At 43.3% G+C, this 14,242-nt stretch overlaps 1 protein-coding gene across 2 annotated transcripts in view; it reads left to right on the forward strand.

Moving 5' to 3' along the window:
• LOC111158280 (decaprenyl diphosphate synthase subunit 2) overlaps positions 1–14,242 on the forward strand; it is a 272,132-nt gene that overhangs the window by 239,995 nt on the left and 17,895 nt on the right. Inside the window, exons 7-8 of one of the 2 annotated variants that reach the window (XM_022520212.1) lie at positions 3,436–3,468; positions 13,310–13,349. In XM_022520212.1, the coding sequence (XP_022375920.1) occupies positions 3,436–3,468; positions 13,310–13,321 (45 nt within the window). In that variant the 3' untranslated portion in view covers positions 13,322–13,349. Of the gene's footprint in view, positions 1–3,435; positions 3,469–13,309; positions 13,350–14,242 lie in introns of those variants that run through there. The other variant, XM_022520211.1, reaches the window with a different exon arrangement.

Below are 14,242 nucleotides of genomic sequence, written 5' to 3' on the forward strand. Positions count from 1 at the left end.
CGTACTAACCAGCAAGAGACAAAGGAAAGGATGAACAATTGAAAAGGTGGAAAGCTTGTGACCACAGGCTCAGTCTCAATGTCAGATATCTCTTAACCTAAAATGAATGCAAGAGACAGCTGGGAGTTTGAGAACTTAAAGACTAAGCAAATTGTGAAATGCTTTTGCTAAAATTTTGGTCACAAGCCATGGATTATTACTTGGATCAAAGCCTGTTCATGTTCGCGCACTAACAAAGTTTAGTAGCTGGGTCACAAGTGCGCTGAATGGACGTGCTGAAGGCTCCCTAACGAGCTGTGGGTATTAGAGTGGAGAAAGAGGGATTTTGAGTGTAGACAGAGCTATTCTGGAAAAAAATGTCCACAGACACACAAACAAGTAAATATAAAATATCTGAGCAAGTGGGTTAAAGCCTCTGCCTTTGGCTCAGGTCATGATCCCAGGGTCCTGGGATCGAGCCCTGCATCGGGCTCTCCGCTCAGCAGGGAGCCTGCTTCCTTCCCTCCCTGCCTGCCTCCCTGCCTACTTGTGATCTCTGTCAAATAAATAAATAAAATCTTTTTAAAAAAATAAAAAATAGAATAGCTGAGCAGAAAGAAGAATAAGCCTAGTTTTTACAGTTCTCCAAGAACTGACTCCTATTCCTTGTGGTATAATGCATCTCAGGACTAAGTTCAAACTCTTCCTGGTTCACTGAAAATCTAGATCCCTAAAAAATTTGAAGAGCAGATTGAAAACCCTGAATTCTTCATTATAATACATTGGTTGCAGAAAACTTTTGTTTCATAGAAAACATTCAAGTCACAATTTTAACTTAGAGTGGTTTGTGTTGGTGCCAGTGGCTACTACCTGAGCAGTGTCTTCTTCTAAGTTACTTATTAAAGAAAATGCAGACATCTTTGTATAAAATTTTTTAAAGGATTCTAAAGAAGCAAGAAGAGTCAAGACGAATGTTATATAAAATCTTTTCTCTCAGGTAGTAATTTGACTTAGGAACAAAATGGTCTCAAGACCTAACCTGTTTGCAAATTGAACAGTTCTTACTCTGAGGTAGCAGGAGTTTTATTCTGAAGTCTACAAAAATGAGCTGACGGATCAAGATTAATACACTGATTGTCTCTGTTATGTTAGGAAATTTTATATAATACTTTTGAGTGTATGTGTTAATTTTAAATTTTTAATAACTAAAATATTTTTAAATAAAGTCTGACCCCATTTAGAATGTCTTTTTTTTTTTTTAAGATTTATTTTAGGGGTGCCTGGGTGGCTCAGTTGTTGATCGTCTGCCTTCCACTAGGTCATGATCCCAGGGTCCTGGGATCAAGCCCCACATCGGGCTCCTTGCTCAGCAGGAAGCCTGCTTCTCCCCCTCCCACTCACCCTGCTTATATTCCCTCTCTCGCTGTGTCTCCTCTGTCAAATAAATAAATAACATCTTTTTAAAAAATAAGATTTATTTTATTTTAGAGAGAGAGATAGTGAGAGGGGGTGGGAGGCAGTCAGAAGGAGAGAGAGAATCCCAGGCACACTCCGTGCTGAGCATGGAGCCCAATGGGGGCCTTGTGCGACCTCATGGCCCCGAGATCATGACCTGAGCCGAATTCAAGAGTCGAATGACTAACTGAGCCACCCAGACACCCCTAGTATGTCATTTTCAATTCGACCTTTCTTCTCTCTAATCTCTTGGCAGCTGGGGGGTGGAGGTGCGGGTCTTTCAACATAATACAACATAATAAAAATTATGCCAAAGGAACTGGAGGAGACACTGGCCCCCAGATTACTTTTGTTTATGCAAGAGGAAACATGTTGTTACAGGGGAACCATCTGATAGTCACCACCTTAACCAAGTGATCAAATTCATAGCTTTACTTAGAGTGGGACCGCCTAACATTTTGTGCCTCCTGAATTGATACAGTATTAAGTATGTAATATTTTGTAGAAAGTACTCATGGCAGAAACATTTAAACAAGTTTTTTTGGACCTAGCTTTCAGTTTGCAAGCAAAACAGGGACAAGTTAAATGACAGTGAAAAATAATATGGCAAATATGGCAAGTCAGATTTTCAGAGTGCCTGGCTGACTCAGCAATTCTTTTTTTTTTTTTTTTAAAGATTTTATTTATTTATTTGACAGACAGAAATCACAAGCAGGTAGAGGCAGGCAGAGAGAGGAGGAAGCAGGCTCCCCGCCGAGCAGAGAACCCGATGCGGGACTCGATCCCAGGACCCCGGGATCATGACCTGAGCCAAAGGCAGAGGCCTTAACCCACTGAGCCACCCAGGTGCCCCATGACTCAGCAATTCTTGATCTCGGCATTGTGGGTCTGAGCCCCACATTGGGTGTAGACATTACTTTAAAATAATTAAAAATTAATTAATTAATAATTTAATTAGTAATTAAAAATTACTTAAAAATAATTAAAAATAACATTACTAAAAAATAACTGGGTGGCTCAGTTGTTAAGCATCTACCTTTGGCTCAGGTCATGATCCCGGGATCCTGGGATCAAGCTCCGCATCTGGCTCCCTGCTCAGCGGGAAGACTGCTTCTCCCTCTCCCACTCCCCCTACCTGTGTTCCTGCTTTCACTGTCTCTCTGTGTCAAATAAATAAATAAAATCTTTAAAAAATAAGAATAAAATAAAATTTTAAAAAGTCAATGATTTTCATGAAAAAATTAGTAATTTTTATTTTTACTTCTTGAAAAATGAGAAGGGTCTAGTCTAGATTTAAAAGACTAACCTCTGAGGGGTGCCTGGTGGCTTAGTCGGGTAAGCGGCTGCCTTCGGCTCGGGTCATGATCCCAGGGTCTTGGGATCAAGCCCCGTGTCAGGCTCCCTGCTCAGCGGGCAGTCTGCTTCCCCCTCTCCCTCTGCCTGCTGCTCTGCCTACTGGTACTCTCTGTCAAATAAATAAATAAAATATTTTTTAAAAATTTAAAAAAAAAAGACTAACCTCTGAGATACAAAAACTATGTGCAGTGTGTAAATCTTGATTAATCCTGGTTGGGGAGGGGAAGCTATAAAAGATATTCTTGGGACAATAGGGGAAATTTGAATATGGATTGCATCTCAGATAATATGGAATTATTGTTAGTTTTTAACATTGGGTAGCAGTCATGTGGTCACGTCTGAGACGTTCTATGCTTACAAGACGTGTGCTGAAGCGTGGCGGGGTGAAGAGTTATGATGTCCGCCACTACCATGTCTAGATAGAACATATACATGTGCTTCCTCTCCTGTTCTTTCAACTTTTCAGTGTGTTTAAAACTGTTATGTGTATAGTTGTGTAGAGATACAACTATGTAGATGTATAAAGAGATACATGGTAGGGAACCAAGGGAGGTCGACCTTTATTCTTGGAGAAGTACAAGTTATAGAAGCACTAAATAATTTTTAAAGAACTAACAAATTAATTTCCCCCTCTTTCTACTTTAGGCTCGAGAGAAAGGAAGATTAGACTATGCTAAGGTAAGTAGATTTTATACATATTGTACGGTTTCATTCATTCCAGTCTGGTGTGTGGTTTTTGTTTATATTTGAAAGGTCAGAAGAGAATCATCGCTTTCAAAGTTGAGGGACGTTCCCTGTTAAGTAACAGGCGTCCGCAGGTAAGTGTCCTTACCCAGTGCCTATTTCATCTAGACCTTGGTGGTGTCGAGACTACAACAGTAAGCCAGATGAAGTGTTTTCTTTTGGGACATTTACAGTCCAGCGTGGGAGATAGATAACTAACAGTCATGTTCTGGCAAGTGCAATGAGGAAAAACAAAGTGGAGAAGATCATTCACCATTGCTAGAAAGATGCCTTTGGCATCTTTGGCTTTTTAGCGCCATTAGATAGTATGTGAGAAAGACCACACAGAGCCAACTTAGACTCCTAAAGGTAGTAGTTTTCACATCGTCTCTGGAGCTTTTGAAAACACATGGCTCAGTGCAGCATCACACCCTTGTTCACCAAGATCAAAACCCCCTGGTGGAGAGAGCAAGGCAGGGGGAGGGAGGAAGTATTTGAAAAAAGGCTCCACAGATCGTTCTGACACGCAGCCTTGGCAGTGCACCAGTGCAAGCCTCTGAACACACTTGGGTCATGTTCTGTGTCCCTCCAGGGACAAATGGAACATTGTAGCGGGAGCATGGGACGCGTACAGCTGCTTGGCCAAAGGAACGTGCTAATCGTCTGGTCTAGGCAGTAATCAGGAGTCTCCCGGGTGTGAGCACACCTGCACTCAAAGACAAGGAGGAAGAAATACGAGCTGTAAGGGCAGGCAGTGGGACAGCTGAAACCCACCGTGATCTCTCGGGGTTTATCCAGAACCTCCTGCTCTCCTGACGGCCCACGGGGTGTCCGCCCATGGCTCCGTGCCTTTGCTCTCTTTTCCTTGACTGAGATGCAGTCCCTCCTTCTCTCTGTCTCACAAACTTTTGCTTCCTTTCTGAAAAACTAGATAAGAGCACGTCTAAACTGAGGGCCTCCATACGCATCACTCTTCTTAGATGTCGACTTGAGCCGTAACGTACCCGAACTCGGGCCATGGACATGTCCTCCTGGGTCTCCCACAGGCATCTTAAAGTGAACTCACCATCTTGCGTGACATCTCTGGTCTTTTTTTTTTTTTTTTTAAGTTTTATTTATTTAAGTAATCTCTACACCCAGTGTGGGATTCAAACTCATGACCTCAAGATCAAAAGTTGCATGCTTTTGTAACTGAGCCAGTCAGGCAATCCTAAAAAGACCTTATTTTTAGAGAAGTTTTAGCTTCACAGCAAAATCAGGCAGAAAGGATCAAGAGTTACCATATCCTCTGACCCTACACGCACATGGCCTCCCCTACTATCAGTAATCTGCAGGAGAGTGACATATTTATTAGAGAAGCTACATCAACATATCGTCAGTACCCAAAGTCCATGGTTTACATCAGTGTCCACTTATGTTGTATCTCTTGGCCGTTTAACTTATTCTCTCTCCTGATATTGGCCCTGTCATCCCACCAGTCAACCCTGTGAGAATCTTAGAAGTGCCCTTGACAGCTCCTACTCCCTCACCCCCAGGTTCTTTACCAAGTCACGCCATTTTGGTATCCTACATAAGTTTTCTTAAATCCAACCCCCCACCCCCTTGATCTGTCTTCCATTATTTACGTTGAGTTTCTGACTGGAAAGCCTACTGACTGGTCTTCGTGACTTTGTCACCGCAAGTCCATTACTAGCTGGAATGTCTATCTAAATCATAAACCTGACAGTTTCATGCTCCTGCTGGGAACCTGTCATTAGCTCATGTCGTTTATAACGCAAATTCAAAGCTTGCCAGGTGATTTCACCCCCTAGAGGGACTCTCCAGCGTCATCTCTTCCCACTCTGTGCTCCAGCAGCACCAGATCACACAAAACATACTGTTTCTGTTTTCTATGCCTTGACTCAAGCTGTCCCCTCTGCTTGAAATGCCCTTCCCCCTTTATCAGCTACGCTGGTTCAGTTAGGATCATCTCCTACAGGTGGTCCTTCCTGGTTCCCCAGGCTGGATCAAGTACTTTCCTTCATTCTTTAATACACCGTGCATCTCTCAGGCCATTACTCTAATATTATGATGCCCCATTTATGGGACAGACCACACACTATGAGCTCTCTGAGGGCAGGGATAGTGTCTTATTTGTCTTTGTATACTTGCTGGTTAGCCTAGCGTTTGGCACATGGTAAACGGTGAGTGACTGAATGAGGGAGGAAGGCATGGAGGGAACGGATGAATGTAGAAAATAGAAGAGTAAGAAAAGAGAAGATGCATGAAGTTAGTTTCAGGAGAAAATCTGGTATAGGGTTCTTTTATCTCGGAGAGGAAGGATGCTTTTGATAAACATCATGGATATCAACAGGGTTAAAAAGATTGTTGGGGGAGGCGCCCGGGTGGCTCAAATGGTAAAGCGTCTGCCTTCCGCTCAGGTCACTATCCCAGGGATCGAGCCCCACATCAGGCTCCCTGCTTGGCAGGAAGCCTGCTTCCTCCTCTCCCACTCCCCCTGCTTGTGTTCCCTCTCTTGCTGTGTCTGTCCCTGTCAAATAAATAAATAAAATCTTAAAAAAAAGAAAATTGGGGAAGACTGTAATATACTATCTTAGAGATAAAGGCTGAGATTTTTCTGTGACAGTAAAAGAAAGGTAACCAGAAAAGTCAGCACAATTTGGCAATAGAGTGTTGATAATTGATATTTATTCATGACTCAGAGAACTCCCATAGGATTTTTTTATTAGAGACACATGACAATTGAAGAGGTTAAGAGAAAGGAAAAAATATGATGCACAGATAGAAGACACCCCTGGGCCAAGCAGAGGCTCGGCCACCAACTCACTGCAAAATTTGATGATCACTTAACCTCTCTGGTCTTTGGTTTCCTTCATAGAAAGCAAGCCATTGAGATAAGCGCTAGTCAGTTCTTCGGCCCATTTCAAATTCGAGAGGAGACATTTTCTTGGTGGGGGGGGGAGGGGGGTTGGGTATTCTTATCTTGTAGACCTGAGGTCCAGATTCATTCCCTCTTTCACTTTGTCCACCCAGCCACTATGTATTGGACCGTTAATATGTGCAAATCGCTGTGCATCATGGGCAAGACATGCGGGCCTTGCCTTCACATGCTTCCTCGACTCAGACCTCCCTATCTTTTTTTTTTTTTTAATATTTTATTTATTTATTTGGCAAACAGAGATCACAAGTAGGCAGAGAGAGAGGGGGAAGCAGGCTCCCTGCCGAGCAGAGAGCCCGATGCGGGGCTCAATCCCAGGACCCTGGGATCATGACCTGAGCCGAAGGCAGAGGCTTTAACCCACTGAGGCACCCAGGTGCCCCCAGACCTCCCTATCTAAAGTAGCCACTCCCCAGGGACACCTGAGTGACTCCATCTTAGTTGAGATGGAGGTTAAGCATCTGCCTTTGGCTCAGGTCATGATCTCAGGGTCCTGGGATCGAGTCCCACATCGGGCTCCCTGTTGAGCGGTGAGTCTGCTGCTACTTCTCCCTCTGCCTCTCCTCCCAGCTCGTGTTCTCACTCACCCTTTGTGCACTCTCTTGCTCTCTCTCTCTCAAATAAATAAATAATCTTTAAGAAATAATAATAGAGTAGCCACCCCCCTTTCTCTATTTTTTCTTAATATTTATAGTCTTCTAAAATTATCATCTTCACTGAGTTGATTGTTTCTGCTTTTTCTCTTTCACTGAAACAACAGAGCTCTAAAGGCAGGGCCTAATTCATGGTAACATCATCTGCACCCATCACAGGCTTCTATATAGGAGGGCTTGGTGAATGCATGCACGTGAGTTGCATTAGTGTTATTCTAGAAGGGAAGGCAGTTCTGGGAGGTCTGGAATGGAGTATTGTAGACTTCAATGAACTATTTTAAGAGTACACTGACTCTATAACACAGTCCATCTCAACGGTTACTAGCCCTAAGGTTGCCTTCTGAAGTGCCTAATGACAATATTTCTCATGCCAGTAAACAGAACCCAGCCCTCTGGAATATGTGGCACAGTTCTGACACTTAAGGGCCGTGTACTTGATCTAGGCAATTAATCTACATTTATCATCCTTACACAGACCTACACCCAAGTAACATGGGGAGATTATATCCATCCCTTCCACGTATGGGGGAGATACCTGCAGGGTGCAGTTTATGATACTGTCTCCGTGTACTGGACTGTGGGCCCATAGTATACATATCATGACCCCAGGTCTCTTCCTCTCTGTTCGGCACAATCATGGTGCTCGTGGTGACCGATGGAGGCCCCATGCTTAGCAGCTCAGGGCTGCCCTTGTTGGGTTATCTGTAAGAACTACATCTGGAAAACTCCGCAGCCATTTCTGGAGATCATCATGAAATATATTCATGGCTGGAAATTTTGTTACTTCCAAGTGGTATTTACCCCAAAACCAAATTTTATCTGAAAAATCCAATTTCGAGGACCATGGAAATTATTTTGGCCGTGTGTTCTGCGGCCTCACCTGCCATCTCTCAAATTCTGTGGGTCTTAGCAGAGTGAGGAGGTAAAGGGAGAGATAGAAGAGGTGGTTGTTTCCAAAGCATTTTTGGCAGAATCTTGAGACTGTCGCTTTCTGCAAAACTGTGGTCTGTACTCAGTCACTCAGATAAGAAATGGAATTACTTTTTAATTGAGCGCCTGGTACGATAGAGTGTGGAGATGAATGCTTTACACCCCCACGGTGCCTTTCATCTTAAGATACCAAAGTACTCAACAACTATTCATTTATTACGTCTCGCCCCCCTCTATCAGGCAGTTAACACACTCATGGGCCACTCTACCTATCGTGGAAACTCATCCACCTGGAGTCCCGGCAAGGCCGGGGGCGGCTGTGTCACTGTAGGGCAATTCCATACAGTAGCTTCTAAAATAGAACATCGAGGAACATCTTCCTTCCCTAGTTAAAACTGAGGAAGTTCTAGAAGACAGAATGTAATTATCCGAAGTGAGTATGACCCAGAAAGCTGGTGCTAGCACTTGAGCTCATATGCACAATGCGATGGGGATCTTAATTACCGCGATGGGTCTGCAGCCCCCAGGGGGTGTATCTCAGATTCCATTCCATGCTCCCTGGGCTTCCGGCCCCACGGTCAAGCTCGTCGGATTCAGTGCGGAGCTAGAGGAAAGAGTGCCACCTATTGAACTGTTAAGAATTCATGGGTGCTTGTTGGGACTGGTGGAGAAGCTTCTCGGACCCCACTCACGCTTGGTTTGCTATGGTAACATATATATGTCGGATAGAAAACGAATATGTTGACTCCTCTTGCTTAGAAAAACATCTACAAACGTCTGTGTATTTTCCCCAGCTGGAGCGGAGCGTATGCCTGCAGTTCAGCCCTACTGCTCCTCGAAACAAGCCTGCTGCTAAAAGACTGAGGCAGATGGTATTTTTACCACTTCAGGCAAAACATGGCACCTATGGTTCGGCTTTCTACAATTTTAATTTTTTAACACTTCCAAAATGGCTGCTTAAATCTCTCCAGCCTAGAGATGCAGACTTCTCTCCCAGTTTCTTTTTAATAATTGCTGCAGATGGGGGCACCTGGGTGGCTCAGTGGGTTAAAGCCTCTGCCTTCCGCTCAGGTCAGGATCCCAGGGTCCTGGGATCGAGCCCTGCATCGGGCTCTCTGCTCAGTGGGGAGCTGCTTCCCCCTCTCTCTCTGCCTGCCTCTCTGCCTACTTGTGATCTCTGTCTGTCAAATAAATAAATAAAATCTTTTTAAAAAAATAATAGTTTCTGCAGATACGCAGGCAGGAATAAAGAGTACCTAGGTGGTCAAAACCAGACTCAGTCATGCGCTTTGCCGGCCACCGGCTCATTCCTTCACAAGAACCTGGACCAGGCCTTGAAGGGGGAGCTTCGTTGACCTTCATGCTAATTTTGACACAAAGACTATAAATGGTTTACAGGAGCTTTCTTTACAGTCCTCTCTAGTCTTTTCCTGGGCATCCTAATAATTTTCCCCATGATGCAGTACAGAAGAGAGAGTTGCTTTTTTCATGTCTTCCTCCTGAGGTTCGCTCTAAGCGTAGAGCTGCTCAAGGTTAAGCACCGGGAAAAGAAAGATCTTGCAGGTGTTAATTCATTACGCATCCAGTTCTCAGTTGAACGTAAGAGAGAGATTATTTTTAAAGGAGTGGGGTTTTGACGCACCCTCTCTGCTGGGGTCTGTTCAGGGTTGCGGAGAAGCACGAGCTTCTGGCTGTGTCCCACCACACTCAGGCTCGGTGTCCAGAGCCGCTCTTCTCCTCCCTCCCCGCCCTCAGAAGGCCTCGCACATTCTGTTTTATTATAAAACGCATTTGCATAGGGTACACATTAAAATTCTCTTCCTACCAGCAAACAGGGTTGTCCGCAGACATTTGCATTTCCTCGCATATCATCACTTCCCTTCAAGAGGAAAAAAGAGACTTTCCTCTCATGTCATGGTTCTCCTTTCCAAGGTTTGACCCTGTTCGTCTTTTTTTTTTCTTTTATTATCCATAAATTGCTTCCACCATTTTGCTGCAGACTGAGTCCAAAATTCTACTTTTTCGATGCTTGAGTATAGAAAATTTTCTGTAAATATTATTGTCCTTTCTTTACTGACAAAGCCAGACTTTTTTTTTCTTTTTCTTTTTTTTCTTTCTTTTGGCAGACAGTTTTTGCCTGCTCGTTCTCTCTCATAACCCTAGCTAACTGGCTCTGAGAATTTTTCACATTGGCACATTGAGAGACCAGATGTTACTGTGTTTTCTCTTCCGCATACCCCTTTCTTGGGCAGATGCTGCTTCTCCTACCCTGGGACTTCACATTAGCTCCTTTGGTAGAGTGGTCCATACGGCATCATTGGATGTACTAAACCTCTCGTTTCCTCTAACCTCCTGAAGTTGTCTTTACATTTAGGATTTCTGTTTTCGTGGTAACAACAGACACTGTATAGAAGCATGGTCATTTTCTCCCATCTTTTCCCATAAAGAACTTGTGATCCAATTAAATGAGATGTTTATCATAGTGTTTAATGAAGAAAATCCAAATACCAATGATGATATGGGTGCAGCTATGTAAAATTTTGATAAAGACTGGAAGAAAGCATTAAAAATATAAATATGGGCATTAAGGTGATAACACTTCAGCATGCTTTAAAATAAATACATTTTCTTTTTTTTAATAAGATTTTATTTATTTATTTGGCAGAGAGAGACACCGCAAGAGAGGGAACATAGCAGAGGGAGTGGGAGAGGGAGAAGCAGGCTCCCTGCAGGGCAGGGAGCCCAATGCCAGGCTCTGTCCCATGACCTTGGGATCATGACCTGAGCCTAAGACAGATGCTTAACAGCTGAGCCACCCAGATGCCCCGAATAAATATATTTTCTTTCTAAGATTTCTGGTTTTGAAATGTGGACTCACATATTTAGAATTTTGACCTGAGCTGCGGGGAATTGACAAGTAACTTGCCTGAAATCATGTGTTTAGTGACATAACCAGAATTTAATTTTAGACTCCTAAAAAATTGCATGTCTGCTTCTGTGGCAATAGGCAGAAATACATGGTTGGAAAATGTCATTTTTGTACACTGCGAGTTTCTGTGCTAGACCTCCTGTAGTGGTTGAAATGATGGAAGACAATTGAGGAAAACGGAAATCTAGCACTGAGCAGGCCTTTGCAGGTGTTGATCTGATGACCTAACCACAGCACAGGGTTAGGTGCTAGAAGGGACTGCCAAGACTACCATCTGAAAGCTTGAAACCCCACCTCCACCCCTTGTTTCCTTAAAAACCAGATAAAAAGGGACGCCTGGATGGTTCAGTCTGCTAAGCATCTGCCTTTGGCTCAGGTCATGATCTCAGGGTCCTGGGAGTGAGTCCCACATCAGGCTCCCTGTTCAGCAGAGAGCCTGCTTCTCCCTTTGCCCCTCCTCCTGCTTGTGCTCTCTCTCTCTTAAATAAATAAATAAAGTCTTTTAAAAAATAAAATAGGGGGGCGCCTGGGTGGCTCAGCGGGTTAAAGCCTCTGCCTTCGGCTCAGGTCATGATCCCAGGGTCCTGGGATCGAGCCCCACATCGGGCTCTCTGCTCAGTGGGGAGCCTGCTTCCCTTCCTCTCTCTCTGCCTGCCTCTCTGCCTACTTGTGATCTCTGTCTGTCAAATAAATAAAAAATCTTAATAAATAAATAAAATAAAATAAATTCTAGGGGCACCTGGGTGGTTCCATCAGTTATGCAAGTCCCACTGTTGCTCTCAGCTCAGACCTTGATCTCAGGGTCATGAGTTCAAAGCCCCATGTTGGGCTCCATATACCATATTTAGTATCTTGAACCAGAGTCATGCCTTACTATAAGCCCTCAAGTCTTTTTGCAAAACAGTTGCCCTTTGGACATGCATTCATCCCTAGTCATCAAGCTAGTTTTTTCCTCCTTAAGTCTCTGAGTATGTTATTTTACATTTATCCCCAGTGACTATCATCTTGCTTTGATGATCTATTCCTCTAATTTCTTAATGTTATTTTAAAATTAGATTGTTGTTCTCTCAGGTGTTAGCAATCCCACACACCTCAGTGGCATCAACAGACTTGATGGTCATAATCTCTGTTCCCCTGTGGATCATGAATAATATTAGTAAATTCTATCAATAATAAGCCTCTTTGTGACATCATAAAATGTGCCATTCTCTCCATTGTTAACCCAAATACTATTGATGTTATTTGAATTCAATTCTCTACATAGTTGCAGATCTTTTTTTTTTCTTCTTCAAATCGTATATTCCTAGCTAGCTGATCTCGGGTTTCTAATTTTATATGTAAACTGAGAAATTAGTTCACAATAATAATATTTAGTGGGACAGTCTCTCTCAATCTTAAAATTACCATTTTGAATTGCTGACATCTAAAAAATTACATAGCTACATAATATCTGTCATTCATCAGGAAGCTACGGCAGACTTAGATTGTTGGTGAAGACCAGTTTTTAGTTGTAAGCCTGGAATCGTGTCAGGTTTTGCTCACCACTGTACTCTGAGGGCCTAACACAGTGCCTGGCACACATACTAGGTACCAGATAAATATTTGTTGGATTAGAGTAGAATAGAATGAGTGAATAACCCAAGATAAACCAAATATTTGTGCCTCGATTCTGTTCTTTTCATTCATAAGGCATATTTGGCTCTGCCTTTGTTCTTTTTCCCTCCCAAGTATATTTGCAATCAGATGGTTACATCCTCTATGCTTTGCACTCCCTGGGTTGAAACAAAGATTCACTTGGGGTAACCTTTTGAATCGTAGTCTAGAAAGCGAACTAAAAATGCCCTCCAGGCTGGTTCTGTGGGTGACTGCTCTGCACTGTGGGAGACCTGGATTCAATTACTGCTCCCAGTTAGTGGCATCAGGAGCCACCTGTGCACAGGACATGCCTATATGCCTTTATGTGGAGGATAGAGCCTTCTGTCCCCTAGAGGAGCCTGTTTAGTCCATTGAAACTGTTTTAAGTAGATCAAAGGAAATACCATTCCCTTTCCTTGTCTAAAAACAGTGGCAAGGCACGGGCTTTCCAAAATTATGTTCTTGAAGAGAAAGAAAAGGTAGGTACCCCCACGTAGACCCCGAATGTGGTTTCAGTAAGTATCAGGTCTTTGTCATTACCTAGATTGATACTTCCAAACTCAGACACTCATCTTACAGCCTGGTTTTATACAGAATTGAAGGTTTTTGTGATTTCAGCATGATCGGTATCAGAAAGCTATAATCTGTTTCGTTGGCACATGTGAAACCATTCTCTCACATTCCCCCACATTTCCTCACTTGCCCCATCAGGAAGAGCACTGATCCTGGAGGAGCTGAACTGCCTTTCCTGAAATGGCAAGGTGGCAGTGCCACCTCTTTTTTCAAACAGAACTACTGAGATAATGGTAGAGATTACAAGAACTGCAGCATTGGCTAGTGATGTGTAAGATGCTACTAAAGCTTTTGGGCAAGTGGATCCTGTCTCTTTCCCACAAATCTTTGATTTGCTGGCTTGATGAAAGATCTTATCTATTCACCGGATCATAACAAAGCCGGAGGTGGACCGCTAAAGACAGATTCCTGCATAGTGCGATGGTGCCCCCTGTAGAAGGTCTCCCAGTCCTAGGTCTAAGGAAATTACACTCACCTTTATCTTGGATTCAGCTAAAAAGACGTGTGCTCCTCCTTAAAAAGGTTGTAGGCCTTTCTACGTGCTATGATCTCTGTGCGATGCCTACCCTAGTACACGTCTCTCATTGTGCACTCTGCTCAAGACACACGAAACACTTTGATCAGATGGCTCTATCAAATTCTATCTTTGAATCCCTTCGTTTTATGGAGAAGAGATCAAATAACCTCACAGTGTGCACACCGTTGCTATCTCACAGAGTCATGATTCTGTCCAGGTTCGCTGACTCCGCGGGATCTACTCTTTACCACCATACAGCTTCTCAGAGGACTTCAACCTACTGTGAAGCAAACAAGGGAGAATTTGAATGCAGGCTCTGGTTTCATGAACATCCGGGAGATGTGATGCCTCACTCTATAGTCCAACATCGTTCTTGTCTCAGAAATAGTGATTATCTAGTAAATGACTGTCTTACGATTTATGTTTGCTGATCTAGTGCAATAATTATTGGGATTTTTTTTTAACTGGCAAGCACTCTTCACTCTTCAAAGAAAGGTTTATGGATATAAACATTTAAAATGACTTCTCATTACCATTCTCTTGAGGGAGGCAAG

This window comes from Enhydra lutris, unplaced genomic scaffold, assembly GCF_002288905.1.
Source record: "Enhydra lutris kenyoni isolate GAN:26980312 unplaced genomic scaffold, ASM228890v2 scaffoldscaffold58, whole genome shotgun sequence".
NCBI classification, from domain to species: Eukaryota; Metazoa; Chordata; class Mammalia; order Carnivora; family Mustelidae; genus Enhydra; species Enhydra lutris.